Source organism: Lagopus muta, chromosome 1 (genome assembly GCF_023343835.1).
Source record: "Lagopus muta isolate bLagMut1 chromosome 1, bLagMut1 primary, whole genome shotgun sequence".
NCBI lineage: Eukaryota > Metazoa > Chordata > Aves > Galliformes > Phasianidae > Lagopus > Lagopus muta.
The window spans coordinates 34,841,884-34,869,804 of NC_064433.1; the positions used below are offsets into that span (position 1 = coordinate 34,841,884).

General features: G+C 39.1%; 1 protein-coding gene across 4 annotated transcripts; it reads left to right on the top strand.

Moving 5' to 3' along the window:
- CPSF6 (cleavage and polyadenylation specific factor 6) lies at positions 1-27,350 on the top strand. Of its 4 annotated transcripts, none has more exons than XM_048944783.1 (11): positions 1-149; positions 7,561-7,770; positions 9,421-9,524; positions 10,440-10,585; positions 11,162-11,335; positions 11,988-12,492; positions 13,728-13,820; positions 14,789-14,904; positions 15,194-15,347; positions 16,364-16,558; positions 24,106-27,350. In XM_048944783.1, the coding sequence occupies exons 1-10, from the start codon at positions 90-92 to the stop codon at positions 16,551-16,553; spliced, it is 1,752 nt and encodes a 583-aa protein (XP_048800740.1). In that variant the 5' UTR covers positions 1-89; the 3' UTR covers positions 16,554-16,558; positions 24,106-27,350. The 4 variants fall into 4 exon arrangements, with proteins under 4 accessions (XP_048800740.1, XP_048800748.1, XP_048800758.1 ...); XM_048944791.1 differs by having other exon boundaries at positions 16,367-16,558; XM_048944801.1 differs by lacking the exon at positions 13,728-13,820.
- The last annotated feature ends 571 nt before the right edge of the window (positions 27,351-27,921 follow it).

The following is a 27,921-nucleotide window of genomic DNA, read 5'->3' on the forward strand; positions in this document are numbered from 1 at the left end:
GTGACGCCGCGTGCACCTTCCCCCCTCCCGGCAGCGGCGGCGGAGCCGGGCGCGGCTGGCGGCAGCCCGAGGCGCGGCCGGGCGGGATCATGGCGGACGGCGTGGACCACATCGACATCTACGCCGACGTGGGCGAGGAGTTCAACCAGGTACGGGCCGGCGCGGCCCGGCCCCTCCTCCCCTCGCTTTCCTTTTTCCTTCCTCGCCCGCCTTACGCCGCCGCGCCGCCTGCAGGGCCCTCAGCGCGGGGCCTGGCCGCGCCGCGCCGCCATTGTTCGGCCGCCCCGCCGCAGGGCTTTCCCGCCGCGCCGCAGGGCGCTCCGCGGGGCAGGACGGCGCGAGGCCGCGCCTCAGGCCCGGCCCGCGGGGACTCGGGGCTGGACCGGGAGGGGAGCGCCGGCGCTCGGGGGCGGAACAAGGGAGTGAGGGAGAGAAGCGGGCCGCGGGCGGGCGCCTTTCCTCCCGCTCTCCTCTCCCTGCCGCGGCCGTCCCGCCAGGGAGAGCGGTCCGTTCCCGGCAGCGGCGGGGAGTGCTGCCATTGTTTGCGGCGCGGGAGGAGCGGCGGTGGCCCCTCGGGGAGGCGGGAGGAGCGCGGCCTTGTGCCGCTGGGGGGACTGCAGCCCGCCCGCGCTGGCCGGGCGCTTCGTGAGCGGAGGGGATTGATTTGCGCGAGGAAGTGGCGGTGAAACGCGCAGAACTTCCTAGATTGCTGAGTGACTGACCGACTGATTTCTCCGGTTCCTTTTTCACTCGCCTTTCCCCCGTGAGCCGCGTTCCTCCCCTCCCACCAAAAGGCAACGTTCCTATCGGCTTTGTGGACCGTCCGTCCCGCGTCCGGGTGCCGCGCTTCTCGGGGCGGCGCTGCCCCAGAACGAAGCTGCCGCGAGAGCCCCGCGCTTACGGGCTGCCTGGAGAACACAGTGGGGTTCGGACCCGCAAACAACTTGTAGCTGCCCCTGCAAACTTTGAGGTCTCTTTCAGCCTAAGCTGTTCTTTGATTCTATCTCAGCAGCTTCTGCACCAGCTTTGGTTTTGCATTAGTTGCTTCCACATAAAAAACTGAAGCGAATCAAGTTCTTCAGAAAAAATAATTTGAATCTAGTAGTGCTAGATTCGCATGGGGGGAGACCTCCAGGTGCTGCAGTTTGTGGCTGTAACCTCCTTGCAGACAGAGATTATTTAATTTTTGCAAAATGTTTCTGTTTATTCTTTTCCAAGCTTGAGTTCTGGGACTTTCGTGTTGTCTCAACCCCTCAGCTGAACTATATTACGTTAAAATAGAAAGTTAGACTGGCAAAGATTGACACCTCTGCACTTTCCATTTCCTTCTGCAGAGCATGAACAAAAGCCAATTGTTACCACCTACAGTGCTGCTACCTCTAATTCTGATGCCATTGTGATGAGTCCTCTTGAAACCTCTATTCAGGGTTTCTGATTTAAAGCTGACAGCTTGAATTAATAAGAGAGGACTTACAGTTCAGCATGTCTGTGCAAGGGTGAAGATGACAATTGTCAAATGCTGTAGGGAGAAAATGATGGCAATTTGATGGTAATTTATGTAACAGACATTTTATACAATGCTGTATTTCTAACGAAAATTTGTTTTATGTGTAAAACAACATACTTCTCTTGAATTGCATGGTGCTGTGTTCAGTTGACAATATTAGTTGGACTGCAGGAACCCTTCCCATTAGTTTTGTCAGTAGCAGGGACTGAAAACATACCGTGTAGCTTCTTCATTCTTCCAAGTACAATATAACTGTATTTATAGCAGAGCTGGGACAGAATGTTTTTACTTGCAGGAAATAAATCTTTTAGGTTTCGTGGCTGAGAGAGCCCTTCGTTGCTCTGTCCTGCTCTTGGCCTCAATGTGCTTATCATTGCAGCTCTTTGGGGATTTGTTTTATGCCTGCTTCCATGAGGTGGGAGGATGTTCTGCCTGATTAGCACTAAATGAAGTATGGGTTACAAGGCTGAAGTAGACTCCAGACCCCAGGTATACAGGCTGGCTAAACTGAATGAAAACTGCAGGTTGCAAGGAGCTGGCTCACTGGACTTGAAGTCACATCCTTGCAGTGAAAACACAACTTTCCATCTGGCGCTCATCAAAACTGTATGTGCCTGTGTTGCCTCTTTCATTAATCTATTGACCATCATAATTGTGTCCTTTGTCCTTGTGTTTAATGCTTTACTCAATTTGTCTCCCATCAGTTGTATTTAAATTGGTTTTAATTGCATTTCCATTTCATTTCCTCCCCTCCCTTTTCTTGATAATTTGCTCAATTCGTTTTTTTTATGCTAAGCTGGCTTCCCCATCCAGAGGTCTTTCATAATTATGTACTGTCTTCTTCTGAACTGAGAGTCCCATAACCACAGTATTTTTGCATGCATCACTTGTAACCTGTATGCAATACGTGTGGCATGGTGTGTTCTGGTTTCACCATTTCCACAGACATTTATGTCTGTGCTGTGCACAAGAGTGCATTATCCGCATACAAATGGCTGAAGCTGGCATCCTGTTGGTGGCAGAAGACCATGGTAAGATTAGAGGTTCTTTTAGAAAGTGTTAGAATGTGTTTTTGTACTCCACAATACTGAGTGTTACTCCATGATATCAAGATAGTGAGGAGCCTGAACGTGAGGCTGGTGTGGTTCTGCCTCAAGGTTTCCTGTACCTTTGGCCACTGAACTGAGTTACTTTCCTGCACTGAAGATATGACCACCACACTGTAAAGCTCTCTTGTGGTCTGATTGGCTTTCTTTCCCCCAAGTTTTTTCTGTATGTGAATGCACGCACATGCTCATAAATAAACTTTTTAAATAAAATTAAAAAAACATGCTACGTATTATTTACCACCATCTTAAATAGTAACATATTTTTTTATCTCTGAGTGTGTGTATATGGTCTTTTTGTTGCTTTACATCCTCTGCTTGATCAGAAATACCTTTTTATTTTAATGCTGTGGGGAAGAAAAAAAAAAATGCTTGTGCTGTTTATACTCCGATAAGTGTACTTGCGTACTTGCATGCTGGGTTTCTGTAAACATACCTTGAAGAGTTCTTGTTCAATAATTAAATACTAACAAATTAGAAATAAAAGAGCTTTGACTTTGTATTTTGTAGCTTGGTAATGAAAGTGCTTTAGGTGGAGAAAGCAGCTGAGAGACTTATTACGTAGGAACCACTGTGGCTGTGGATTCTGTTACTCTCTCAACTTTTTGTCTAGAATACAAAGAAAAATACTTCTTGTTCAATAAATAATAAATGCTGCCATTTATTGGTTGTGTAAAAACTGACTAGTGAACACAGCCATTATGTCAAGAAGGCAATTGCTGTCTTGGAGGGGATGGGTATGTTGTGACATGATACCTTTTTACTCAGAAGAGCAGTACTGTCTTGGTCACGAGTAAGCCTGCAGACCTTGCGTTTGTGTTAAAAAGTGTGTGTGATGCCTTACTTCTCTCTCTGTATGGCTGGTTTTCCTTGATTGTCTTGGTCTACTGACCAAGAGATCTACTGAAAGGGCACTGGGCAGGAGGTAACCTTTGTTGTTTGCAAATATCACTCTACAAAGAAAACCTGAGATCGTCTCAGCTGGGGCCTGTTAGCTTTGCTGCAGTGCAAACAGTGATACTACCTGCACTTCCTTTATGCTTTTGACCGTGTGCGAGTTTGTTCTTCTCACGTTGGCCGACGGATTGGATTGCTCAGATGTTGCCCATGTGCTCCTGGTGGAGCTGCAGTGTCTGGGCCTCTAAAATTAATGGGAGTCTTGTGGCTTAACAAACTTGTCCACCACGGGCTGTGTGCTGTTTTGGAAACAAGGGCTGTTGTTTTCTTCCAGTTTGTTTGTGCATTCAGACAGCTAATCAAAACCAGAAAGACTTCTGCCTGTTTCTTCAACTTGTGATTTTTTCAGGAACCGCGGATGATTTTTGAAGTGAGATTGGAAACGTCCATTTAAAGTCTTTGACTGCATGTACTGTAATTTTGAATTGAGAAAATGGTATAGGAGAAGATGAATAATTTGCTTTTTAATAATTGAGTTTTCTCAGAAATCATAGAAAATTTTAAATGGAATTTCATCTTTTTAAAAATATCTTTAGGGCATGCAGCATTTGACTCTCAAATAGCACAGAGAGAGGAAACAAATCTCAGATGAACGTACAGTTTAAAGAACTTTTACTCCCTCACCCTCCCATCTCCCAAAAAAAAAAAAAAAAAAAAAAAAGGAAAAAACTGTTTTCCTTTGTAAGGGGAGTGGGAGAGGCCAGGAGTTTCTGGGATGCACAAGAGTAGGGCTGCTGAATTTCAAAACAAAGTAACATTTTCAATTTATCCCTTCTGGACAAGATGGCGATGCTCCCTGGGTTTGCCTTTCTCACTTGAATGTTGCAAAATGCTGCAAGCAGTGATTGAAATACAAAATACATGAGAAGGGCTGAGTAACTGGAAGCGTAACAGCTAGTCTGGGGTGAGTTTTTGACAGTGTATCTTTTCATTGCCCCTTTAATTCACCAAAGCCCATTGAGTAACGCCGAGTGTGAAATTTCAGTCTTGATTTTCCAGAGCAAACGATGTTTGATTTCAGACAGAGATCTTGTTAAAGCGTGATCTGTGGAAACACTGCTACTCTGATTTGGGTATAGGAGGAGTGACAGTGATGGTGCTGACTTTTCTGTAGGATGTTCATCTGCAAGAGTGTGAATGACAATGAGCAGAAATCCTTTCATGCTTGATGGCTTTCTCTTATAACTAAGGAAGTCGGAAGATGTCAAAAGCAATTTGTGATCTGGGTGGAATGTTTGTTGAAATAGCTAAGAGTAGAGAAGTGAGGCTGCTTGGGTTCTTTTTCTTCTACCTCTAGGGAAGAAGGGTGTGTTTGGGTGAGTTTCCATGGTATGCATGTGAAAGAGGAAGGGTTATTGGATCTTGTGTAACAGCCATTGAGCCATACTTGCTGCAAAACCAGCACGATGTAGGTAGAAATTTTAGTGAGCAGCGTCAATTTTTTTCTTCATTGATTTAAATTAAGGCCCCAGAAAAGTTAGATGCAACCTGCACTGTCTTGCTCACGGATTCTCTGTGCTGTGATGGTGATCTGAAAGTCTACAGAACAGAAACTCAAACCAGTCAGAGGAGTTTCTTGCCAGTAAAGAAACACAGCATAGCTGCAGACTCTTACTGTTCCTGTTGGCATTTTGGCAGTGCTGACCTCCACCTTCTTATAGATGGAGGTTTGTATACATCTGCTGTAAAACTGGTGCCTGCTTGTTTGAATCTGTCCTCCAAGACTGCATTCTTCTTTCCTGAAGTCTTCATCTACACACATAAATGGCAAGAATTGCTGCACGTTTAGTAGAGGATTTCCTTAATTGCCTTGTGACATCGCTCTTAATCTTACGATCAGATAGCATGTTTTGGCCTGTCCCAGGCAGTTCTTTGACCTTAGTTTCATTAATTACAATGATATGAGAAATCAAATGTAGGTGGAGAGCTGAACAGAATGAGTGAAAATGCAAAGCTTTATTAATTTAGTGATGATAAACTTCCTTGGGAAAACATTACTTTTCTGTTGAAGTTTGGTGTTGTCTTGCAGTAGTGCGGCTCACTGAGAATCAAATCTACTTGACTGACAAAGCCAAAACTTGCATATCTGATTTTATTTATTCTAGTGATACCCTTCTAAGAACAGCAGTGAATAATGAATGTTTTCATATTTTCAGAAGAGCTGATGATGACCGTGGATATATTTAGTTTTCAACCAAGACCGCTGGCTTTGCAGCTTGTTTGCCGTGGAATCCATGCTGATCCTCTAGTCACCGTATCTGTTATTCTGAGTTACTCTGTCGAGGACACTTGTGTGGGTTTCTAGATACAAAATCACAAGATAACAGCCACTGAAATATCTCTGATATCAAAACCTGATGAGGCAGTTTGTGTTCTGAATCATTCTGGATGAGTCCAGGAATGTTCTACGAACTTTGGAAGTTGCAGCCTTTGCGTATGGCAAAGCAACTTTTGCAAGTTAATATAAAGGCTCTCTTAAGCTTTTTCTGTAACTTCTCAGGGAGCAACAGTGGTCTGGCTTCCTGTCAGTAGAAATCGAGATGGTGCCTCTTTTTCAGCAACATCCCAGCATAGGAATTGATCACTGTAGAATATCACAGAATCATGGAATGGTTTGAGTTGCAGAGGACCTTCAAATTATACCAGTTCCAAGCCCCTGCAGTATGCAGGGCTGCCACTCACCAGCTCAGGCTGCCCAGGGCCCATCCAGCTTGGCCTTGAGCCAGCTCCTCTGAGCAGGGCATGCCAGTGCCTTACCACATTAATTGTGAAGAATTTCTTCTTTATACCTAGTCTAAACCTACCTTCTTGTAGTTTAAAGCTATTACCCCTTGTCTTATCCCTACTCTCCTTGCTAAGGTGTCCCTCCCCAGCTTTCCTGTAGGCCCACTTCAGGTACTGGAAGCCTGCTCTTCTCCAAGCTAAACAGCCCAGGTGCCTCAGCCTTCCTTCGTAGGAGAGGTGTTCCAGCCCTCTGATCGTCCTCATGGCCTCTTCTGGACCTTGTCCAATGTATGATGAATGGAAGTGTATGAAATTAAATGCACTGTGGGAAGTGTTGGGGTTATACTTTGTTATTATTATTACTTTTTTTTTCTTTCCCCTAATGCATTGCTTACATGGTCTGCCTCAGGCTAAATTTCCTCTGGTCTTTTGGATCAAATACTTCATCCTGTCTTACAGTTCAAAGGTATCTGAAGGGCCACGGGTTGATTTTGCCTCATTTGTTCCCATTTAACAGGTAGTATGCAGTTGTCAAGTGCATGAAGCAGAGCTTTTGTAAATAAACTGATTCTGTTCCCTCTGAAAGAGATCTAGTTCACTTGGACAAAACTGTGCTGTAAACTGTACTAACCTGGGGGACGAGGTGATTCACTCCGAAATCCCATGATACTCTTCTCAACCAGAGTGTTCCAGAGGCAGCCTTGATATTGTAGAATAGTTCCTTTGTAGCTCAGGAGTAAATAAATGTGCAATGCACACAAACCCAATGGTTTGTTAAATTTAATGACATAAAATAGAATTCCTTTCTTTCACTCTGTGAATGAGGAGATAAAAATAAAATTAGGAATGCAGTAGAAATCTGAAATGCGGAATTTTATCTTTTCCTTCTACCAAATATTTTCATGACAAAAATTGCTTGCTGATATTAGCCTGTTGTTTTGCACATTGCTCATACTTGTTCACATCTATAATTGTGGGAGTAGAGCTTGTGTTTTTTTAGTTTTCTGTTTATATTACAAGGTAAAGAGTGTTGCAGTGCAAAGCAGTTGCTGGAGGTGTATTTTTGTTTTTATCAGTTTGGAATACGGTAGAAGACATAAGAATTTTATATATTTAAATGTGGTTGAAGTCGGGGCTTAGCTTTTCATTACGGATGTTGTGTAGGTGTCGGGTCAAACTGTCTATGGAAAGTGGCAGTTGTCAGACTATTTTGTTTCTGAGAAGTGTTTAATGTTAAATATAACCCAGGTGCTTTGTGTATTTTAGGAAGCTGAATATGGTGGACATGATCAGATTGATCTGTACGATGATGTAATCTCTCCGTCTGCGAATAATGGAGATGCCCCAGAAGATCGTGACTATATGGATTCTCTCCCACCTTCAGTTGGAGACGATGTAGGTAAAGGAGCTGCACCAAATGTTGTCTACACATATACTGGAAAGAGAATTGCCTTGTACATTGGAAACCTTACTTGGGTGAGTATCTTACTCCTATCCAGGAGTGGCCAGCGATTTGAAAATTGCAAACGTGATTTGTCGTGAAATATTTTTTATTTGAAGAGCTGTCTTTTCAAAGAATATAATGAAGAAGGAGAATAAGCTTAAGATACCAAGTATCTTGGAGATAGTTTAAAACTGTCAAACAAATCCAGTTTTCAGTGAGCCCTTCCTGAAGTTTTTAGATGAAGAAGAAAACAAGGTTATCTGGGATTTTCTTACTTTTTGTCTTTTTCCTGTTTCCTTTTTGATTCTTGGAACAAAGCTGTTTTCATTTGCCTCTAGGCTTCTTTTTGCATTCCTGGGAGTAACATCTCTAGGGTAACTCACTGAACTACCATTTCCCTTCAGACAATTCCTTTAGTCAGCAATAAAGTATTTTAAAATCATTTGTAGTTAAACAACAAAAGTGCAAGTAGCTCTTGAACAGCTAAATTAACTGCAATTGGTCTCTCTTTACCTGAAATCCATTTCATTGAGTCCATGCAAGCAAAATCTCTTTCATGTTTTTTTCCCCTTCTTGAAGAAATTTTTGTTAGGTGGAAGCTTGAAAAAGAATGATTTAGGCATTCTTAAGTGTTTTTCACTAATTAGTACAGTAACATAATTTCAGGAACTAATGGCTCTAAGGGAGTTAATTGACTTAACAGTTGTACCTCTCTAAAATGCAGGAATGCAATCAGCTGAGCTCATCCAAGTCAAATGTGGCAATTTCTAAAGTAGATAGGCCAGTGTGCAGTAATTTGTACCCGCTGCTCATTGTTAGGCTTCGCAAATGAAGTCATCCACTAAAAGTAGACATAACTTGTTTGAGCATTACTATTGTATTTGGTTTTTTTTGTGTTTAGATCTCAGCAAAGTAATTTATTAATTTTTTAAAAGAAGCCTTGATTTGAGGAAGGTGAGATAAGTATTTCAGGATCTTGAAAGCCTGCTTTGTACTTCCCAGATAGGATTTAAAGAGGTGATGGAGTTACAGGAAGAGGAAGAAAACTCTGAGTATAAATGTCTTGTATCCCTTTGAGTGTATGTGTAATTGTTGAATGTTAGATAGTAACTAATGGAAAGTTACAGCAAGGAGATTTGGTTAAGATTAAATAGTTGTTGCTATGTTTTCTGTGCTCGTTTCCTGTTTTTGTCTGTAAATATTGCTATTTTTGTGCAAAATAATATGTGGTTCAGTAGGCCCTCACTAGTTAAAGCTCTTGGAGTGAGCAAATGTGTTAATATGGTCTTTAAAATTGATTTTTGGGTTTGGAAGTAGAGTCAGTGGGAGAAAAAAAAATGGATTGGATGTCAAAAAATGTGGCAGTTATTTAAGTGATTCAGTTTAGGCTTAATATTCTTGGAAAAAGTGCTTTCAGAAAGTTACTCAGGAATTTTTTTGGTACCTGTGAGCTGGTTTGCTGTGTGAAGGGGCTTGGACAGCGTGGTGTGTGACGAAATGCATACTTCAAAAATGAATTTTCTGGGCACAGTACAGTATAAATGAGGGTCCTCTGGGAGTCAGAAAATATTGACAACTTGTGTAAAGTATTCCTCTTCACTACTTATATTACAAAATAAGAGCGTGGAGAAGTGTCAAAGTGTTTTTGGTAAGATTTCATAGTTGAATATTATATTTTTCAGTGGACGACAGATGAAGACTTAACTGAAGCGGTTCATTCATTGGGGGTAAATGATATTTTGGAGATAAAGTTTTTTGAAAACCGTGCTAATGGCCAATCTAAAGGGTAAGGCCTTCTTGTCTGCTTTTTCTGTAAATTGGCTGAAGTTTAGGAGGGTCTAAGTGAGGAAAGAGTTCTAATATTTCTGTCAGTATGTGAACTTATGGCCCTTGTGTATTGATATCCAACAGTGATTGGGTGTATTATTTTGGACTAATTAAATTCCAGGCATAAATTTTATGAGGATATTAACTTCCTGCTGTTTAATGAGTTAAATTATATTGGCATTTGCACTGGAACAGGTTGCCCAAGGAGGCTGTGGATGCTCCATCCCTGGAGGCATTCAAGGCCAGGCTGGATGTGGCTCTAGGCAGCCTGGTCTGCTGGTTGGCGACCCTGCACAGAGCAGGGGGGTTGAAACTATGATCATTGTGGTCCTTTTCAACCCAGGCCATTCTATGGTTTACATGAAGACTATTCCTAAGTTTCAGTTGGTGTAGTGGTGATGTATGTTGTTCTTCATAATATAAGTGCTATTTTTACCTATCCCATCCCTGTTATTGAATGATTTTAAATGCTTGTTTTTCCATTAACTGTTGAAAGCAAGCACTTGACTTGATTCCTCACTGGCAATCTAATCTTTGTTACTTGACTTTGCTCTGACTATTAATAATGAGAGTAGCAATGAGAATACAGTGAATTGTTAATGACAACTTGGTTATAATAATCCCTGGATGGTATATTGATACTGTGTGAGAAAGCTACCTTCGTTGCGTTGCTGCATCTTGGACTTACATTGTGGTTCTTCATCTGTGTCCTAGAATGAATTGCTTTGTCTATCTCTAAAACTGGAAGAAGACTTGTCGAAGTTTCTGTATTTTGAATATTCTTCTGCTAACTGTGTTAAATGTTACTCGTGAGGTATCAGGATATCCAGGGAACAAAAAAACTGCAGTTTGACTGTTCTTTCCTTCTTTTCAGGTTTGCCCTTGTGGGTGTGGGATCGGAAGCATCCTCCAAAAAGTTGATGGATTTGTTGCCTAAAAGAGAATTGCATGGGCAGAATCCTGTTGTGACTCCATGCAATAAACAATTTCTGAGTCAGTTTGAAATGCAGTCAAGGAAAAGTAAGTCTCTCTCATGTGCCGTTGTGGAAAGAATTGGAAGTTTATTCCAAAAGTTGTCCTGCAATTTTTCTCTCAGTATTTGGTAATTTCTGCACAGTTTAAAATTTCTGTAAAATACTGAAGTGGATGAAGTTGCAACTTTGCTTAAAAAAAAATAAAATAGAAGATCCTCTTAAAAACTGAAAATAAAAGAAATCATTCAATATAATGAATGTCTGTGATTTTACTAGGAGATGGGACTTGTTGGAAATGCTTATCATGCAGCTTTGTAAAACTCTTCTTAAGGTTGGAGAAGCTTTCTCAGTTCCTTCTTGTGGATTTAATTTTAAAAAAGCATGAGAATATTTAAAGGTACAGCATTTATAGGCAGATTAGACTAACTTCATGGACTGACAGTTTCTCAAGTTCCTTTAGTGTGGTGTGGGGATACTGGAATGCTGTTGAATCTTAGTGAAGCATTTGCTCCTTTTTGGTACTGAGGATCATAGTGGTGCTTTAGTGCTACATAAAACTTTAGATCAAGAATTGAAGAGCTTTAAACTGTTTTGATCTACATAATTAATTTTTTCACTGCAGCCACACAGTCTGGCCAGATGTCTGGGGAAGGTAAAGCTGGTCCACCAGGAGGAAGCTCAAGAGCAGCATTTCCACCTAGTAATAGAGGGCGAGGCCGTTTCCCCGGTGCTATTCCAGGTGGAGACAGATTCCCTGGACCAGCAGGGCCAGGAGGGCCACCGCCACCATTCCCAGGTAAAATATTTAGTGTATGGGGTTTCAGTTTAATGTTTATTTTCTTCTGTTAATGCAGTATGCTTATTTGGGAATTACAGAAGTCAAGGTCAGTTAGCAGGCACTTAGAATGCCAAAAACTTGAAGTGGAGGTGTTCATATATAGTCAGGTATCTGACATGGGACAAATCTTTGTTTAAATGTCAGGTTTGTATTGCAGTGAAGTTCTCATTTCAGCTTCAATATTCTTAATAAATGTCATTCTGTGTATTTTCTACTAGCAGTCTAAGGAACACAGTCAAATAAAATAAAACAAACAAATAATAATTAAAAAAAAAAGCAGCAAACCCCTAACAAGGACATGAAATTCGTTTTGAGTGCTGCATTTACTGTACTTTCTCCAATATAGCTTTTCATGCATTTTGAATATACATTGCACCTGTTTTCAGGTTACTGTTCTCTTTCAGTATAGATCACCAATTATAAATTTATGTAAGCTACTGGACCTGAAAGTGGGACTATGCATGTCTTGTGCAAGTTGTGAATTGTTCAGTGAGGGTTTTTTGTCTGAGAAGGAAAAAGAAAAAAAAAAAAAAAAAAGTACAAGAATCTTAATTATTTCTGTGATTGTTTTATTTCTTTATTAACTTTTTTTCTGTTTTTTTTTTTGTAGCTGGACAAACTCCCCCACGTCCACCTTTAGGCCCTCCCGGTCCTCCGGGCCCACCAGGCCCCCCACCTCCTGGTCAGGTCCTCCCACCTCCTTTAGCTGGACCTCCTAATCGTGGTGACCGCCCACCACCACCAGTTCTGTTTCCAGGACAGCCTTTTGGTCAGCCTCCACTTGGGCCACTTCCTCCAGGCCCTCCACCACCAGTTCCAGGCTATGGGCCGCCACCGGGTCCGCCACCACCTCAGCAGGGTCCACCTCCACCTCCGGGTCCATTTCCCCCTCGTCCACCTGGCCCTCTCGGGCCACCCCTGACTCTTGCTCCTCCTCCACATCTCCCTGGGCCACCTCCAGGTGCTCCACCACCTGCACCGCATGTGAATCCAGCTTTCTTCCCCCCACCTGCCAATAGTGGCATACCTACTTCAGACAGCCGTGGCCCACCTCCAACAGATCCGTATGGCCGACCTCCACCGTATGACAGAGGTGACTATGGGCCACCTGGAAGGTGAGTGTTTTTGGTGCAACGTGCTTTATATATAACTTTATTCCTTGTAGGAAACACATAAGTTTTTTTGTTTCGTTTTTAATGCAAATGTTAGAAAAAGTAAAGAAGGGGGGAAAAAAAAAACAAACAAAAAAAGCTGGAGGGGATCCCTGCAATCATGAGATTTGCCTATTTACTTCTTAGTATATGAACTCGTAAATGTGCTTGTAGCAGTAAGAAAATCCTAAAATGCAATGCTAGTAATCTTACTTTCCATTTTCAGCTTTTAACTGTTTGTGTACATTGTTCACAGTACCATTATTCTGTGTGTTCTACATGCTAGCTTATTATATCACTTCCTGACGGTAGCTTCTGGTTGTGCTTCTGTCATAACTTGAAATTCTCACTTGTCCCTTCACCATCTTGCCTTGCGAGCTGTCACTGTAAAATGCTCTGGAGTTCTTCTCTTTGAATATGTGCATGTGTTGAGGATGGTGCCGCACCAAGCTCATGTCATTTTCATCTTCTGGCAGTCCTGCTTGTTCCTTTTTTCTTAAGGATTCAATTAAAAGTTAGCTTTTGTCTCAAAAGCCGGGTGGGAATTTGTTGCAAGACTTCTGTTTTCCTTTCCTGTCAAGCTACTTGTAATTTTGTACAGTCTTTCTGTGTTTGTAGCAGTGGCCTTTTCTGTAGTTGATGCAATCTGGGTCAGGGTTTTTTCCCTCTGACTTGACTAGTCAAGTGTTTCGCATCTTGTTTGAAACATCTTTTTCATCTGTGCTTTCAAGCATCTCTGTCTTGCCACTGTTTTCTTAATTTTCACCATACTTGTATTTCATAGAACTTTTGGGGTCTGATTTTAAGAGAGAGATTTTCTACATAGTTACATGTGGAATTTTCACTTGTGATTTTACTGATATAGTTGAGAGAGTCTTCTCTTGCCTAAAGTGTTTTCTGCAGAGGCACTTTGATTCTTCCTTTTACATATGAGCACAAAGTTCAAAAAAACAGAACAATTGTACATACTGTGTTCCTGTAGAAATTGTAGAAATTCGAGCATTTGGCTCAATTGCCTGGAAATAATAAGGTGCTTTGTATTTTTTGATGGACAAAATCTAAGTTGTCTGCAGTTTATAGAATGGCTGGGGAGGGAAGGAGTGGGGATAGGACAGAAGAACTTCTGTCCACTATTTTCATTAAAAATGTTAAGACTATCATCCATAACTATTTAAATTGTCATTAATTATATATCATAGGCGTTTCACTGGAAATAACATGTCCATAAGAGAAAAATTACATATTCCATTCTATGGGAGGCACACGAAAAATAATACTCAAAACTCAGGGAGGTATGAATTTTTAGACATTTCCTCTTATGCTAAACTGGCTATAGGATCTTGTTCCACTTCTTGCACTTAAGAGGATAGTATTGCTTGTTATTCTGCATTTTCTTTCTACCAGAGGAACTAACACTGTTTTAGAAATATCAAGCAGTGGATCAATTTGACAGTCTCAACTTTTGTCTCTAACACATTTCTTCAGGTTTTCTATATGATTCAGAGACTGGCTAATAGAACACTGCAAAACTTGTGGGAAACTTTTTTGTATGAGTAAATTTTGTTACTTTAGAATCTGTGTATAGGTAGCTAATAGAGTTTAAAAGTATAATGAGTGTAAGCATTCACTTTAATTGCTTTATCCTTTCTATGATTGGGAGATAAAATTGGAGCACCTTGAACTTGACCAGAAACAAAAGCTAGAATTAGCTGTAAAATGTTGGTGTCATTCAGAAAATTGAGCGTTTTAACGATGACGAACTTTATTTGCTTCTTATAAGTTACAGCCCTCTGGTCTTAGTTAAGAATCTGGGAAACAGGATCATATAGTTGTAATTCCAAGATTGTCATAAAAAGATTTCCAATTTTGCTGAAAGTTGCATTACCCATGTATGTGTATTTTTTGCATCCACTCAGCTGGTGTAATGTCTGCTTAGATACCTTGAAGGATTTTATGAAAACATTAAATATTTGTAAAGCACAGTTTAAGTGCTGCTGAATCTTCAAACTAGATTGGTAGAACAAGAATAACTCTACTCATTTAGCAGATGTGATAATTGTTTGTTTTTTTTTTTTTAACTTATTTATTTTCAAGCTTTCAGGATTTTATACTGTAACATGGTCCTTAACACAAACCCAGATCCTGCTTTCTTTTCTATTTGTCATTTTGCTTAAAGTTGCAAACTTGGATTGTTAAAACTGCAATGATGTTTCGTTAATGTTTTCTTAACCTTTTAAATACTAATTTTTATTGCTTGCAGAGAGATGGATGCTGCAAGGACACCTCTGAGTGAAGCAGAATTTGAAGAAATCATGAACAGAAATAGGGCAATCTCAAGCAGTGCCATTTCAAGAGCTGTATCAGATGCCAGTGCTGGTTAGTAAGACTTGCTTTCTATTCTGCCCAAGCAAAAGGAGTTTACAGTTTTTTTTCCTGTTAGGAAGCCTGCGGCCTTGAAGCCACTTCCTTTTACTAGGAGGTTGAATTTGGGTACATCCTATGACTCTTTTTGTACTGATGTTTGAGAGTGTCTTCTGAGTACTGATCTGGACAGTGTTGTAATGTTTAGTCCTATAGTAAATGATTTGGAAGGCTATTGAAGGAAAATATTCCAAACTGTATTATTACTACAAATAAAAATCTCATGATTTTATATCATTTTCAGGGGACTATGGAAGTGCTATAGAGACCCTGGTAACTGCAATTTCCTTAATTAAACAGTCCAAAGTATCTGCTGATGATCGTTGTAAAGTACTTATTAGCTCTCTTCAAGACTGCCTTCATGGAATCGAGTCCAAGTCCTATGGTTCTGGATCCAGGTAAAGCTTTCCTTTTCCATCCACCCTTCTGAAGGGAAAGGTGTAGGACAAGACTAGTTCACAGAGGAGGATCTGAGTCATGTGAGAAGCTCAGTGATTTGCTCAGCTGCACAAGAAATTTGTGAAAGAGCCAAATACAACTTTTGAATGTAAATAGTCTGTTAACTGACTCTTGTTTTTAAGGTGGATCTGGCTAGCTTTTTAACTTATTATAGTTTGTGTCCTTTTCTATATGGTAGTATTGCAAAAAGTAAACTTCAGAATTGAATTACTTTCATCAATTCAGATGTAATATAATGTATATAATATATATCACATATATCATTTCTATCATTGTTTTCTATTGAAAATTAAGTTAGAGGGTATTTGTTACCAGTTTTACTTTGCTTAGTAGTAACTTTCTCTTCACCTGTCACATTTGGTAAGGGAAGGAGGTTGGCCGGAATGATTTTTCCTCTTATTCCTCCTCGTGCAGTCAAAAAATTGAGAATAGGTTTAAAACTCACAGCCTGTGACACACTGCTTATTCACAACCCTTTCAGAGTTGCAACGACCACTGAGCCTCTAACTTCTTTGGATTTATTTGGATATTGTAGGAGCAGAGTAGCTGACATTCAGTAATAAAAACATGGGCAGCTGATCTTGGCCCGCACTTTCAGAATGCCAGTGAGCAGCCGTGATGTAGGAATCGTTTGAGGCACATCACATTCTCCAGCTGGTGTTAGCTGTCTTGTCCTTCATTCTGAATGTGTAATTTCTGACTTTTCCTTTGTTTGGAAGTGGATGACATCTTACTATCCGTTAGCTGTTCTTAGCCGCCACCCCAGCCATCTTCCCTGTTACATAAAAAATATCTGCATCACAGTGCAGAGACATTTCTTTCATGGCTGAGAAGATATTTCTCTCATGTCTTTTTTTGATCCAAGTTGTACCGATCAACAGAATACAAAACAGGTGTGCGGGTGGCTCGTGTTCTGTGGGGGGGGGAAAAAAAGTAATGAAGTAATTTTTTTTAGAAGACGTGAACGATCCAGGGAGAGGGACCACAGTAGGTCACGAGAAAAAAGTAGACGCCATAAATCACGTAGCAGAGATCGTCACGATGACTATTATCGGGAAAGAAGCCGAGAAAGAGAGAGACATCGTGATCGTGATAGAGATCGTGACAGAGAACGGGACAGAGAGAGAGAATATCGCCATCGCTAAAGAAGGTGAGCGTTTGTTTTGTGTTGACGTTTACTGTTACTGAGTAACTCAAGTTACTGCTCTAGATTTGGGATTGTTTACTCAGTGAATGCTTGCATTTCAATGGTCCTGCAGTATGTAATGAATTACTTTCTTCTTTTAGCATCTGAAATGAACTTAGGTAAGTAATGACAGGTAACTCTGGCCTTGGGAGGGAGAACTGGTGTGATTCCTTCTGCAGCTGGCATGCTGCCTTTTTAATTTTAGATGGTAGTAATGTTTGCAGTTTTTATGACGTGCAGTTGAACCAACTCTTAATAAGCAGTAAGCCAGACTGGTAATTCTGCTCTGTCGTAATCTTAAAAGGTGATAGTAAATGTATGTTTGTATTTTTCATTTGTATCTTATAAAAGCAAAGGAAATCTACTGCAGCAATTAGCTCCTCGTATGACATGTGAGTATTATTTCGATGTAGGGAACACAAATACATGCAGGTCCTTGCACTGGTAGAAATTTTTTGTTTCAGTAAGTATTATTCAAGTTCAGGAAATGTAGCTGGATTTTGGACCTTATTGTAAAAAACGTGGCCTCTCACTTTTTTTCTGTCTCCTAGCTAAATTTAGGTGTTATTGCCAGTAAAATTTGTGGTCAATTTTTCTTCACCATCCTGCTTTGTCATTCTCTTCCTCCTCTGAACAGTAGACTCATTTTCTGAAGGCTTGTAAATGAGTGTATGACGCAAGGATTGGTTCTTTTCTGATTATTCACATACTAAAATGTTCTTTCATTTCATGTATCTGCAATCTTGCATGCATCAAATATGTGGATAGCTACCAAGTAGCAGGTTAATTATGCTTTCTTTAGTGTGCTGCTAAAAGCTTTAAGATATGTGTGAGCATTCCCCTTTAACACGCTGGTTTGAGGACTGGTAATCCAAGCTGCTCGTGATTCCTTATATTTGGAACTAGGGGGAAAAAGGAACCCTACATATTGTTTTTGCTGCAATAGTCTTTTTCCTTTTTGGAATTTCCCACTACACATACACTCAAATTGAAACCCAGCAGGCTTTGCTGGTCTGCCCAACTTCCATTTCTTATGCCTACTCTCAGGTTTAAGTTTCCAGATTTTCTTGTGACGTTCATTCACGTAAGGTAATTTGCAGAAGTCAAACAGAACAAAACTCATTAGAAATCATGTAAACTGTAATTTACTCCAAAGTGAAAACATTCCTATAGTTTTACAGTATTTGAAATGTCATGTATTACATGCTAGGCTTTTCTGTCACTGAGAGAACAAATTAAATTTTATAGTCTACTAAATACGAAGTGGCATGCTGGGTTATTTGTTTGGACTAGATGATCTTAGGGGTCTTTTCCAACTTTGATGATGCTATATTCTAAAAAAGTAGTAACATACCTTGAGCTGGGGAGTCAAAGGCTTAAATAGAGAAGATAAATGTGGCGACTGAAATAAAGTTGGCAGTAGTACATATCTGTTAATGCCACTTTTTGTCATGAAAAACGGATTGGTAGAAATCATTCTGGAGTTGCATAAAAATAGCAACTGTGGTTTTTAATTGTAAAATGTCAGAGTTTAAATATCGAGATTTAACAGAAGCAAATGCAGTTTCTTTTGTTGAACTGTATTTTTCCCTTTTATCATAAATTAATATTTGTGATATTTGCAAATAGTTCTTATTACTAGGAGGTAACCATTGAGCTTGAATGATGAATGTACTTCCAGAATTTTTTTGAATTTTTTTTATTTTTTAACTTCTATTGGAGCTGAGCTAAAAATTGTTAATCTGGGGTTTGGCAGCTATTTTTTTTGTCCTTGACATACTTTGTTAATACAGTTCTAATTTTTGTATATTTGGACTATTGTGTATGCCTTGGTGGAGTTTCTGTGTCAAGTACAGTTTCCCTACCTGACCACCCCAACAAAACATGTCCAGTACCATTAGGTTGCACTTTATGTAATATCCAAAGCACAATTTCAAAATTAGTTTCAATCTTATTGTGGGACTGGACTCAGTTTGGGTGGGATTTATATGTGCCACTTTGACTTTGTTGTGTGTTGGGAGCTTTCTTTTCAAAGGAGTTGCATAGGTAAGATTCCCTTGCACAAAGAATATAGGTTCTAAGAACTTGATTTAAAGAGCAAATTAAATATTCCACATCTAAATGAAGACATTTGGTATTTTTTTTTAGAAGTTAAGTTGTAAACATTTTGTCTTGTTTCTGTCTAAATGAAGAGGGGTTCTTACTGTAGCTTTGTTTTTATATATATATATATATTTATATATATATATACAGACAAAAAAAAAGTGCAGTGACTTTTGGTTTGTATGTTTCACTTTCACCAAGATGTATGTTGCCATACTTTTTTTTTTTGTTTTGCTATTTACATTAGTTAATTTTCATAAGCACATTTAACTCTCAGTCACTTAATAAACATCAGCAGTGCTGAAGTCACTCCCCACATTACTGTTACTGTTTGACCAAGTAACGTGAAGTTGCCTGTGTGCCCTCACCCTCTGGTTGGCACCTGTACTTTTCCTTATTTCTGTGTGTACCTATAGTCATAAATGTGATACTGTACTGGCATATTAAAAAAAAAAAAAAAAAAGAAAAAAGGGTGTTACACATCTAGTTTAGATGTGAATATTTTTGTATACAGTAAAATTCACTTTGTATTGTATTTACTTACACTTAGAGATGGATTAAATTGGAATAACTCAATGGATGTGTTCATTATAAAACTCTACTTAAAAAGTTCAGATGTACCATTGCAGGTATTTACACTTCTGTTTGTACACTTAATGATTTAAAATTAAATTCTTGCAAGATTCTTGTGTGCCTTCTCTTGAGGAAGGCTTCACATGCATCAGTAATCTGTTCTCCAGAGTCGCTGTAAACTAAACATGTTCTTAAACCATCTTTTGCACATAGAAAGTCTATAGATATAAAAGAATGATGGATTTAAAAGACAAATGTCTGACTTGTATTAGTCAAGAAAGCTAAGAGTCCAACAGAATGGTGTTTAGGATTAACAAACAAGCAAAATGTGTACAAACAGAATAGTATTGTAACTTCATCAGCATGAGTCCTGGTTCTTTTTTTAGACAGATTTTTTTCTTTTTTAGTTTATCTGATACTCAATGATGTATTTCTAGCTGGTACATTGTCCCAATCTTAATCTGTCTGAATTTCTATAACTACTGAATGTTAAGTTTCTCATTTTATGTTTTTGTTACTGGGTCATCTGAGATTTCCTATTTAAACTGGATTTGGACTGAATTACAAAGAAAGAATACACTAACATTGTAACAGCTGATGATGTATGTGGACTTTGTATTCCATTTTTCATGAATTTTCTCTGATTATTTTTTTTCTATTCTCAAACCACTGTAAGCAAAATCATTTGTACAGATGTACAAATGCATACTAATGCACTGCTGGGGCTGGTCTGCTTCTTCAGTAACTCATCTCAGGTATCTGAAATAGTTTCAGCTTTGGAGTTGTTTAAGAACTAATATGGTTGTATTTTTTTTTTTAACGTCAGTAGGAGGGGAAATGGTACTTAATAGTTTTAAAAAGATGCATTATATTTTTGCCTGCGTAAGCAGCAACTCTTCTGTAAGAGTGTATTAGCAAATGCTTAAGCACCAAATGAAGTATGATGTTAGCCTTTTAAGAAAATTAAAAGGAGGATGCTTATTTTTGTAAATTATTTTAATAATAAGCTTTTAATAATGAGGAATTCCAAGTGAATTGTGTAGGAGCATTGTCCAAGACCCTAGATATGCATGTTCATGTCTAGAACGGTTCCAGTTCTTACTGGTATTGAGCTGTAACAAACGTTATTTACCTACCTTTTTCTATGTGTGTTTTTGAGGAAGAGTGTATGTGGGGTTGGCATTTTTTATGTTTCTAGCATTTACCACAGAAATCATGTATTGTGCATCTGTTTCAATAGCTGAAATCCACCTTAAGAGTGTAAGAGACAAACGGTGCCATTGTTCTGTTTGCCTCCTCGAGGCTGTTTGATAGCTATTCCGGTGCTTTACAGAAGCATATGTTTTGTTTCTGAATGTTTAGTAATTTCATTTTCTTAAGGGTGATAAGATGGTTTGAAAACCAAATGAACTGAAAATCTTATTACTTCTTTTCATGAATGTTGCTGTAATTTTGCTGCCTTTTGAAGTGTCTTAAGACACGCACATTTTTCTGTTCCTCGTGGCCTCTACTTTTTCCCCTTGCTGTGCGAAATCAGTAGTTGTGGCAAATTTAAGCAGTGTGGAAGTTCCATAAGAAATTTGTCTGTAAAGAATTACAGCATTTGAAACAAAGAAATTACTTGCACTGAAAACATGGGTTTTGTACAATGTTCTTCAGAGAACAAACAAACATTTTTTTTGTTTTGCTCATTGTGGTTTGAGAAGTAAGATTTCTTTTTTCAAAAAATAAGAGAGAGAGAACTATTTTCATTTTATGTTTTCCTGTGGCAGCCTGATCTACCTTTTGTGTCTTCCTCGTATATTAATGTGAAAGGTGCTTTCCAACCTCATAGTATTTGAATTTGTAAACTAAAAAGCTGGTTTTCTGAACACACCTCTGCTCATCATCTGTCTCTGGCGAATAGACAGGCTGGGATAGTAGGAGAAGTGTGCAATGAAACAAACTGTAGTTTGGGAGTGTTCTTTTTCTGTTCATATGAAGTTGTTTATAACGTCAGGGAATTGTTCAGCCTTAGTGTTTCATTTAAGAGCAACATTAAGTCAAAGATATCAGGTAAGTACACTAATAAAAAGGGGGGAAAAATGCAACAAATGGAACAGCTGTGAGTGATGGTAGGGTAGGTAATTTGTACGTGTGTGAAGGGCAAAGACTGAAGCGTATCTCAGTTGACATGCAGAATGGCAAATACAGTGTCAAGCTTGAAATTCTTTAATTCTTGTTGTGCTGTTATAGCTGAACAACAATATTTGAAGGTTTCTGACAGTCTGGAACCTAGTTTAAGTTAAAACAAACTTTTTTTGGAATGGGATTTTTGCTTTTGTGTATTTTTTTCCCCTATGTATAGAATAAAATAAATGAGACCTACATTCATTCATAGGAGCTATCAGAATATGATGACAAATATGTATCATGTGTTTTACTCAAATGTCAACGTTTTGTGAGATTGAAATTCAGTCTCTGAAACTATCTGATAAATCACTATTATAAACTGACAGATGTATGCACATAAGGCTTTAAATTACTGTAGAATTTTCACACTTCTAAAAGCTGTTTAAAACTTTCATATGCTTGCTTGATGATTGGAATTAAAGGCAAAAATAGTTGTTACTGTGAGATACTTACATATATATAAGAAATCTCTTGGGTTTTGGTGTAAGAGTGTCTTTGGGTGTGAAAAACAATGCTTAAGTTGCATTTTGCATAAATATAAAAATGTTGGATCCCTTAAGCTCTGGGATTTCATTTGTGAAATGCTCCTTAGCTTTTAAACCACAACAAACTATTCAACAGATAAGTCTGCTCTTTGGGTATCATCAGTGGAAATGCTGAAAAACTGATTGCTGTATGATGTTAAATTGTACAAACCTGGCACATGCTTGGGACAGATAGCTCGTATAAACTTGAGGCAGGTGGAAAACTGCATTACAACAAAGGGTTGGCTAGAGATTTCATCTTTATTTTCTCCCCAAAGCGTTTCTTGCTTTGATATTCTACTTGCTTGTAGAATACTGAAAAGGGCTGAGAGTGAAGGTATAATCCATACATATGTTTCTTCCTTTTGGAACTGCAAAGGTTTCTGATTTTTGCCAGGTTATACTGGCAGAATATTTGGAGTCAAAATTAGCACCCCTTTGGATTTTAGTTGGCAGTGTGGTTTTAAAATTAAAAATATTAAAATTAAAAGCTTTAGAGTGGTGTTGACCATCTTAGGATCCCTGTTGGAAAGCATTAATTGTAAATACTGTTTATTGTGCTTTCTTGAAAGTTCCTGTAGTTGCATAAGTAGCCTACCAAATCTAGCAAATTATTCTCAGGAACAGAAGCTTTCTCATGCTAGTATTATGGATCCTACACGTGGTGCTTTGGATCTGTTAACTGTTGCCGTAGAAGTGCTCAAGATCCATGACTTGCAGCAGCAATTGTATCAGAGAGCAGCAAATTCTGACATGCAGTCTCACAGCTGTCATACCTTTTGTCCACTAAAACCCAAAATTCTCCCATCCGTTTGTGCTGATGTAGCCCACAGCTCGGAATGCGTCCGAGTCGCTAAGCCTCTGAAAAGTTCACTTGAAAAATGTGTAACATCTACAGAAACTTTGGCCTCTGGGGAGGGAACTTTCTCCAGAGTAGTTACTAGTTGACGACTTGAGAACAAAGGTTGCAAATAAAAGAAATTCCAGCTGCTGCTTCAGCCTTGCCCGCATACTTTATCAGTTATGACCCAGTTACTGGAGGGTATACAGCCTAAGCTGCTTGGGTTTTACATTCTTCTTTTTAACATTGCCATTAATGATCGTGTTGAGGAAGGGAAGAAGAAATGTGTCAATCGCTTATACAAACATGGAACGTTTTGTTTTTCCAACTGCTTTGCAATTATAATAGCAAAAGAATATTTGACAGCTGTGTACTGGTATACGTTCATGAAATTGCTCCTCTAAATGTCTGTTTTTCAAATGAACAATCGAATGTGTTTGGTTTTTACAGAACTTGATTTAAATTACTTTGAAGTTACTGAATGTTGAAATTGTGAATTATTAATGAAATGAAGATAGTCAATTGTTTTGTAATGGAATTCAACTGAAAGCCAGTGTATGGAATTATACCGTCCCAAGTATTGTGTGAACCCTTACAGTAATTCACTTTGAATGGCGTGGTTCCTCATTGCCTAAGTAGATGGGAGTAGGAAGTAGGGGCTTGGGTTTTTTCCTAGGGCAGGAGGAGACCTGCAGGTCTGTATTGTATTACTCAAAGAGTGGGTTTGTGCGATCAAACTGTGAGTGTGTATGTTTAGATGTCAAGTCCATCCTGCTTGCCACTAGGCTGGGAATTTGGAAGTGCCGCTATAAATTCTGTGCGCTCTTAAATGTTACTGGGCTGTGAGCCTCCCACTTCGTGATACAATCAGTGCATTACTTAAATGTCAAATTTAAATCAGTTTAAAACTTCTGTAAGTGAGCAGGTAAAAATGTAAAAATCTAGCTGCGGGCAAAATTACCTTACATGCTTGTTGGTTTATTCTTTCAGAATCCATACTTTAGAAAATGTTCTTTATAAATGTTTCCATCAGTCACAGGAACAGTAGCTATTTCTACTTTATCACTGCATACTTCCGAATGTGGGATCCACATTCTTTCAATTTTGTTGCACAATTGGTTTTAATTACCGTATCCTAAAGCAATTGCACCAACAAGTAGCTACTGCTCCTGCTAGCTTGTGTTAGTTTACATACGGTGAAGTAGATGCACGACTTGTGTATGTATAGATAAGGCAACAATTTTCTGTGTATTATGGGGACTAGCAAAATCTACATCACAAATTTTGACACATTACAGCTGAAGGAAGAGGAGCAGCGTACAAGACAAGATACGTTCTTCAAGGAAAGATGCTTGTCCGGCAGTTTGCTTCATGTGATTGAACTGAGCCTGTAAGGATTCATGGATAAAATGAACAGGAATAGATCTGAATAAAGCAAATCTGCATACATGGTAACCAGTAGCTCTTTTACTTTTTTTATGTTGCTTAACTGTTTTATTTGAGGGAAACCTGTGTGATTTAAACCTTATAGCTTTTGCAACTTCATTACTGGTTATATACATTTGGCAATTATAATGTGCGAGCAATTGGAAAAAGTCAAGTAAATGCTTGTTTTTATAGTAGTTTGTTCATGTTAAAATGTTCATATGATAATGTCTGTATACAGCACCACTTTGATTACAGTAGATGTAGTGTTGTAATAAACTGTTTAATGGGGCTGATGTGTAAAGCTGTTCAAGTTATTTGATGTTTACACCTCAGGGAAAGTCTTGTGTTCAGCAATATTTAAAGATAATGTTACAATGAAAACATTGATGCTGTCTTTAAAAACATCGCAATAGTTCTTGCATATGCCTCAACCTAATCTTGCATTCAGTGAGTTGAACTTACTAATGTTGCTCTCACACGCTCAATTTTGATACGAAGGCAGGTGGTTACAAAAACCTCTAATGCTATTTTGCTTTCTAGCAGTGTTTACCTGGGTGGCTTGTGAACTTGCTCACTGACATATAAAACTGTAAAAACTGCAGTTCTTTGTGTTCTCTTGCTTTGAGGAAGGTGCTCCCACATCACTGATGAGAGCACGCTGAAAATGTGTCTTTCACACGGTCTTGATCCTGGTCGATGCTGCCGTTCATATTAAACTGTTTGCATGGTCTTAAACCGTTCACATTGAGGGGTGCAAAGGTTAGCTGTTTAAAAAACAAAACAATAATCCTGCAGTTGTTTACAGTTTTATAGAGCTAGTGCTTATGTGTTTCTCCCTTCCCTCCACCCCCGAGGCCGCAGGTCTGTACATAGCTGTATATTAGATGTGACAGGAGGAAGCAGATGTTTCCATTTTTCAGACTTTATGGGTTTGATACTTTTTTAATGCTTTGGGGTTTATCCAAACGTGCATATAGAAGAGAAGGTACGCCTGTATGTCCGTGTTCCACTGTGGGCAATACTGAAGTATCTTTGCAAAACGCGGCGCTAATTAAATCCGTCAAATGAGGTTTTGTACATTTCCTTAAAAACAGTTTGCTGGAGCTTAGCGTGGAAGCTGAATTCCAGTTACAAGAAATTGTTTTAAATTTCAGTAAGCACAAATGAATGGAAAGATTCATTTAATTTGGAAAAGCTCCGTTTCTGGAGGCCTTGCACAAAGGCCCATTCTTTGTCTGTTGCGAATCATTGTGTAATGGATTTATTCTTAGTTTTCAGTGATTCACATAGCTGCACTTTGTGCTTTAAGTTCTGTTTCAAGACCTCAGATGGCTTTAAGACGCAACTCTTAGACAGCTCTTTGTTTCTTTTTTTACCGATTTTTCTTTCTTGGAAGGTTTTGCAGCAGACCTAAAATCTGTTCTCCTGTTCAGGAAAGCACTTCAATCCACTTGGTTTTCCAGAGCATGTGCTTACATTCTGCCGACTTCCAGGAATGTAAACATATGCTCTAAGTTAATATGTGCAGAGTGAGTGATTTTGATGCTTTGCTGAGTCGGGACCAGTAGCGTGTACTACTGCAGAAGCTTTGCTTAAGTCTGAAATGCTCTCATATTTTTATCACCGACCCTTGGCCGGATTTTCTGCAGCCAGGTTGATGCTGTTGGACTGGGCTGCAAGCTTCAGACCCCCTCCCCTTTTTTTCCTTAAATTGTGTACCTCAAATCCTCATGGTGGGATCGCTGGTGTTAATCAAACTATTTGCTACTGAGAAGATATTTGCAATGTTTGTTTAAACCTGTTTCCAAATGAAAGCTGCCTTTTAAAATTTTGTAAACTGAAAGTTGTATCTAATGAGTCACGACTCATTTCCTGCTTTTTATGAATAGGTGTTGGTTACAAACAATACTGTTGTAATTTTATTTTTTACTTCAAAACATTGTTTACTGCTGTGTGTAATAAGTTTAAGGAAGGAATAACCTGTCTGTAGCTGTAGCTCATGCTGGAGAGGCAGCAGGTAAGTAACGTTCCATTGCAGAGCTATATTATAACTCGAAATAAAAAATCAAAAGCATTTTATGCAGGAATTGATATTTTACTCCTCGCTGAAATAGATATAAGGATACCTTTGCTCTTCTACAGAGCGTAGCTTCTTGTGCAGATTTCTGTTGCTGGCAATGGAAATAGCAGGGGGGAAAAAAAAAAAGCAGGAAGAAAACAACACAGATTAAACTGAGTGTGTTGTGGCTTAGAAGAAGAGGTCCCCGCATGAAGCCCCTTATTTCTGCGTGTTCTCTGAGTACTTAGTTTGAACTGACAGGCACAACCTATCACTATTTAGATGGAACTCTTGCTACTGTGAGTTTTGTTAATTTTTTTTTTTAAATGAAACAAGAAATCTATACAGAAAAAGATCCAAAGACCCTGATAGACACCAAAAAGGAATATGTCTGATGCACATCATGTATAAGTGAATCCGTAGTGCAGTTGTACCAGGTGTTGGTTTATTCCATGTGACTGGCGGCTTCCTGTGTGTGCTCAGGAAGCGGCAGTTGGGCGCTGCGCTGCCTGCTGATGGTGCCATGGTGGCTCCTGCTGCCTTCTTTGATACTCGCTCTGTTGTATTTCATCTCCTCTCCAATAGAGGATAAAGCAGTCTGTGAGGAAACACTTGATATTTCTTCTGAACGGTGTTTTTATAAGTAATGTTGAGAATGGGATACGGCTGTGTGTCCTTTGTTCTGGGAGACAAAGCCCGCAGCAGGAGGTGGTTGGGGTGGTGGCATCTCAGTGACAGAAGAGTTTTTTGCCTGTTTTTTTCTGTTTGCTTTTTGTTTTTGTAAGTAAGGTTTCCTTTTTTCTTAGTAAAATTTCTACTAGACTGTGTGTTTCGACAGGTCAGAAACATTTCTTCAAAAGAAGAACGTACGATTTTGGAAATTGTACAGCCCTTTTCTTTCATTCCCTTTTTGTTTTCTGTGCCAATGCCTTTGGTTCTGATTGCATTATGAAAAATGTTTGCCAGAACTTGAGGCTTTTATTTATAGTGTGGTTAAAAGCTTGGATAGTTGTTCTTACACAAGATACCTTATTAAGTTTAGGCCAGCTTGATGCTTTAGTGCTTTATTTTTTCCCTTCTAAGTAGTGAGCAATCTGTTTTTTTCCTTTTGAAACTGGTGAGGCTTAGATTTTTCTAATGGGACTTTTTTACCTGATGATCTAGTTGCATACCCAAATGCTTGTAAATGTTTTCCTAGTTAACATGTTGATAACTTCAGATTTACATGTTGTATATACTTGTCATCTGTGTTTCTAGTAAAAATATATGGCATTTATAGAAATACGTAATTCCCGATTTCCTTTTTTTATCTATATGCTCTGTGTGTACAGGTCAAACAGACTTCACTCCTATTTTTATTTATAGAATTTTATATGCAGTCTGTCATTGGTTTTTGTGTTGTAAGGATACAGCCTTAAATTTCATAGGGCAGTGCTCAGTGAGGTGGGTTGTCAATGGGTTCAAATGTAAAACGTGCACGTTTGGCTGCTGCCTTCCCGAGATCCAGGACACTAAACTGCTTCTGCTCTGATGTGTAAATCACTCAAGATCCCAGGGAAGTGCAGATCCACTTGATATCCTTAAAGAAGAATGAATACTTTCTAAAATATTTTGGCGTAGGAAACAA

Excerpts from the sequence above, each read along its gene's own strand:
- CPSF6 (XM_048944783.1), top strand. The coding sequence starts at position 90 with ATGGCGGACGGCGTGGACCACATCGACATCTACGCCGACGTGGGCGAG. Across the intron at positions 9,525-10,439 it reads GCTAATGGCCAATCTAAAGG|GTTTGCCCTTGTGGGTGTGG; the intron begins GTAAGGCCTTCT and ends CCTTCTTTTCAG. Across the intron at positions 13,821-14,788 it reads AATACTCAAAACTCAGGGAG|AGAGATGGATGCTGCAAGGA; the intron begins GTATGAATTTTT and ends TATTGCTTGCAG.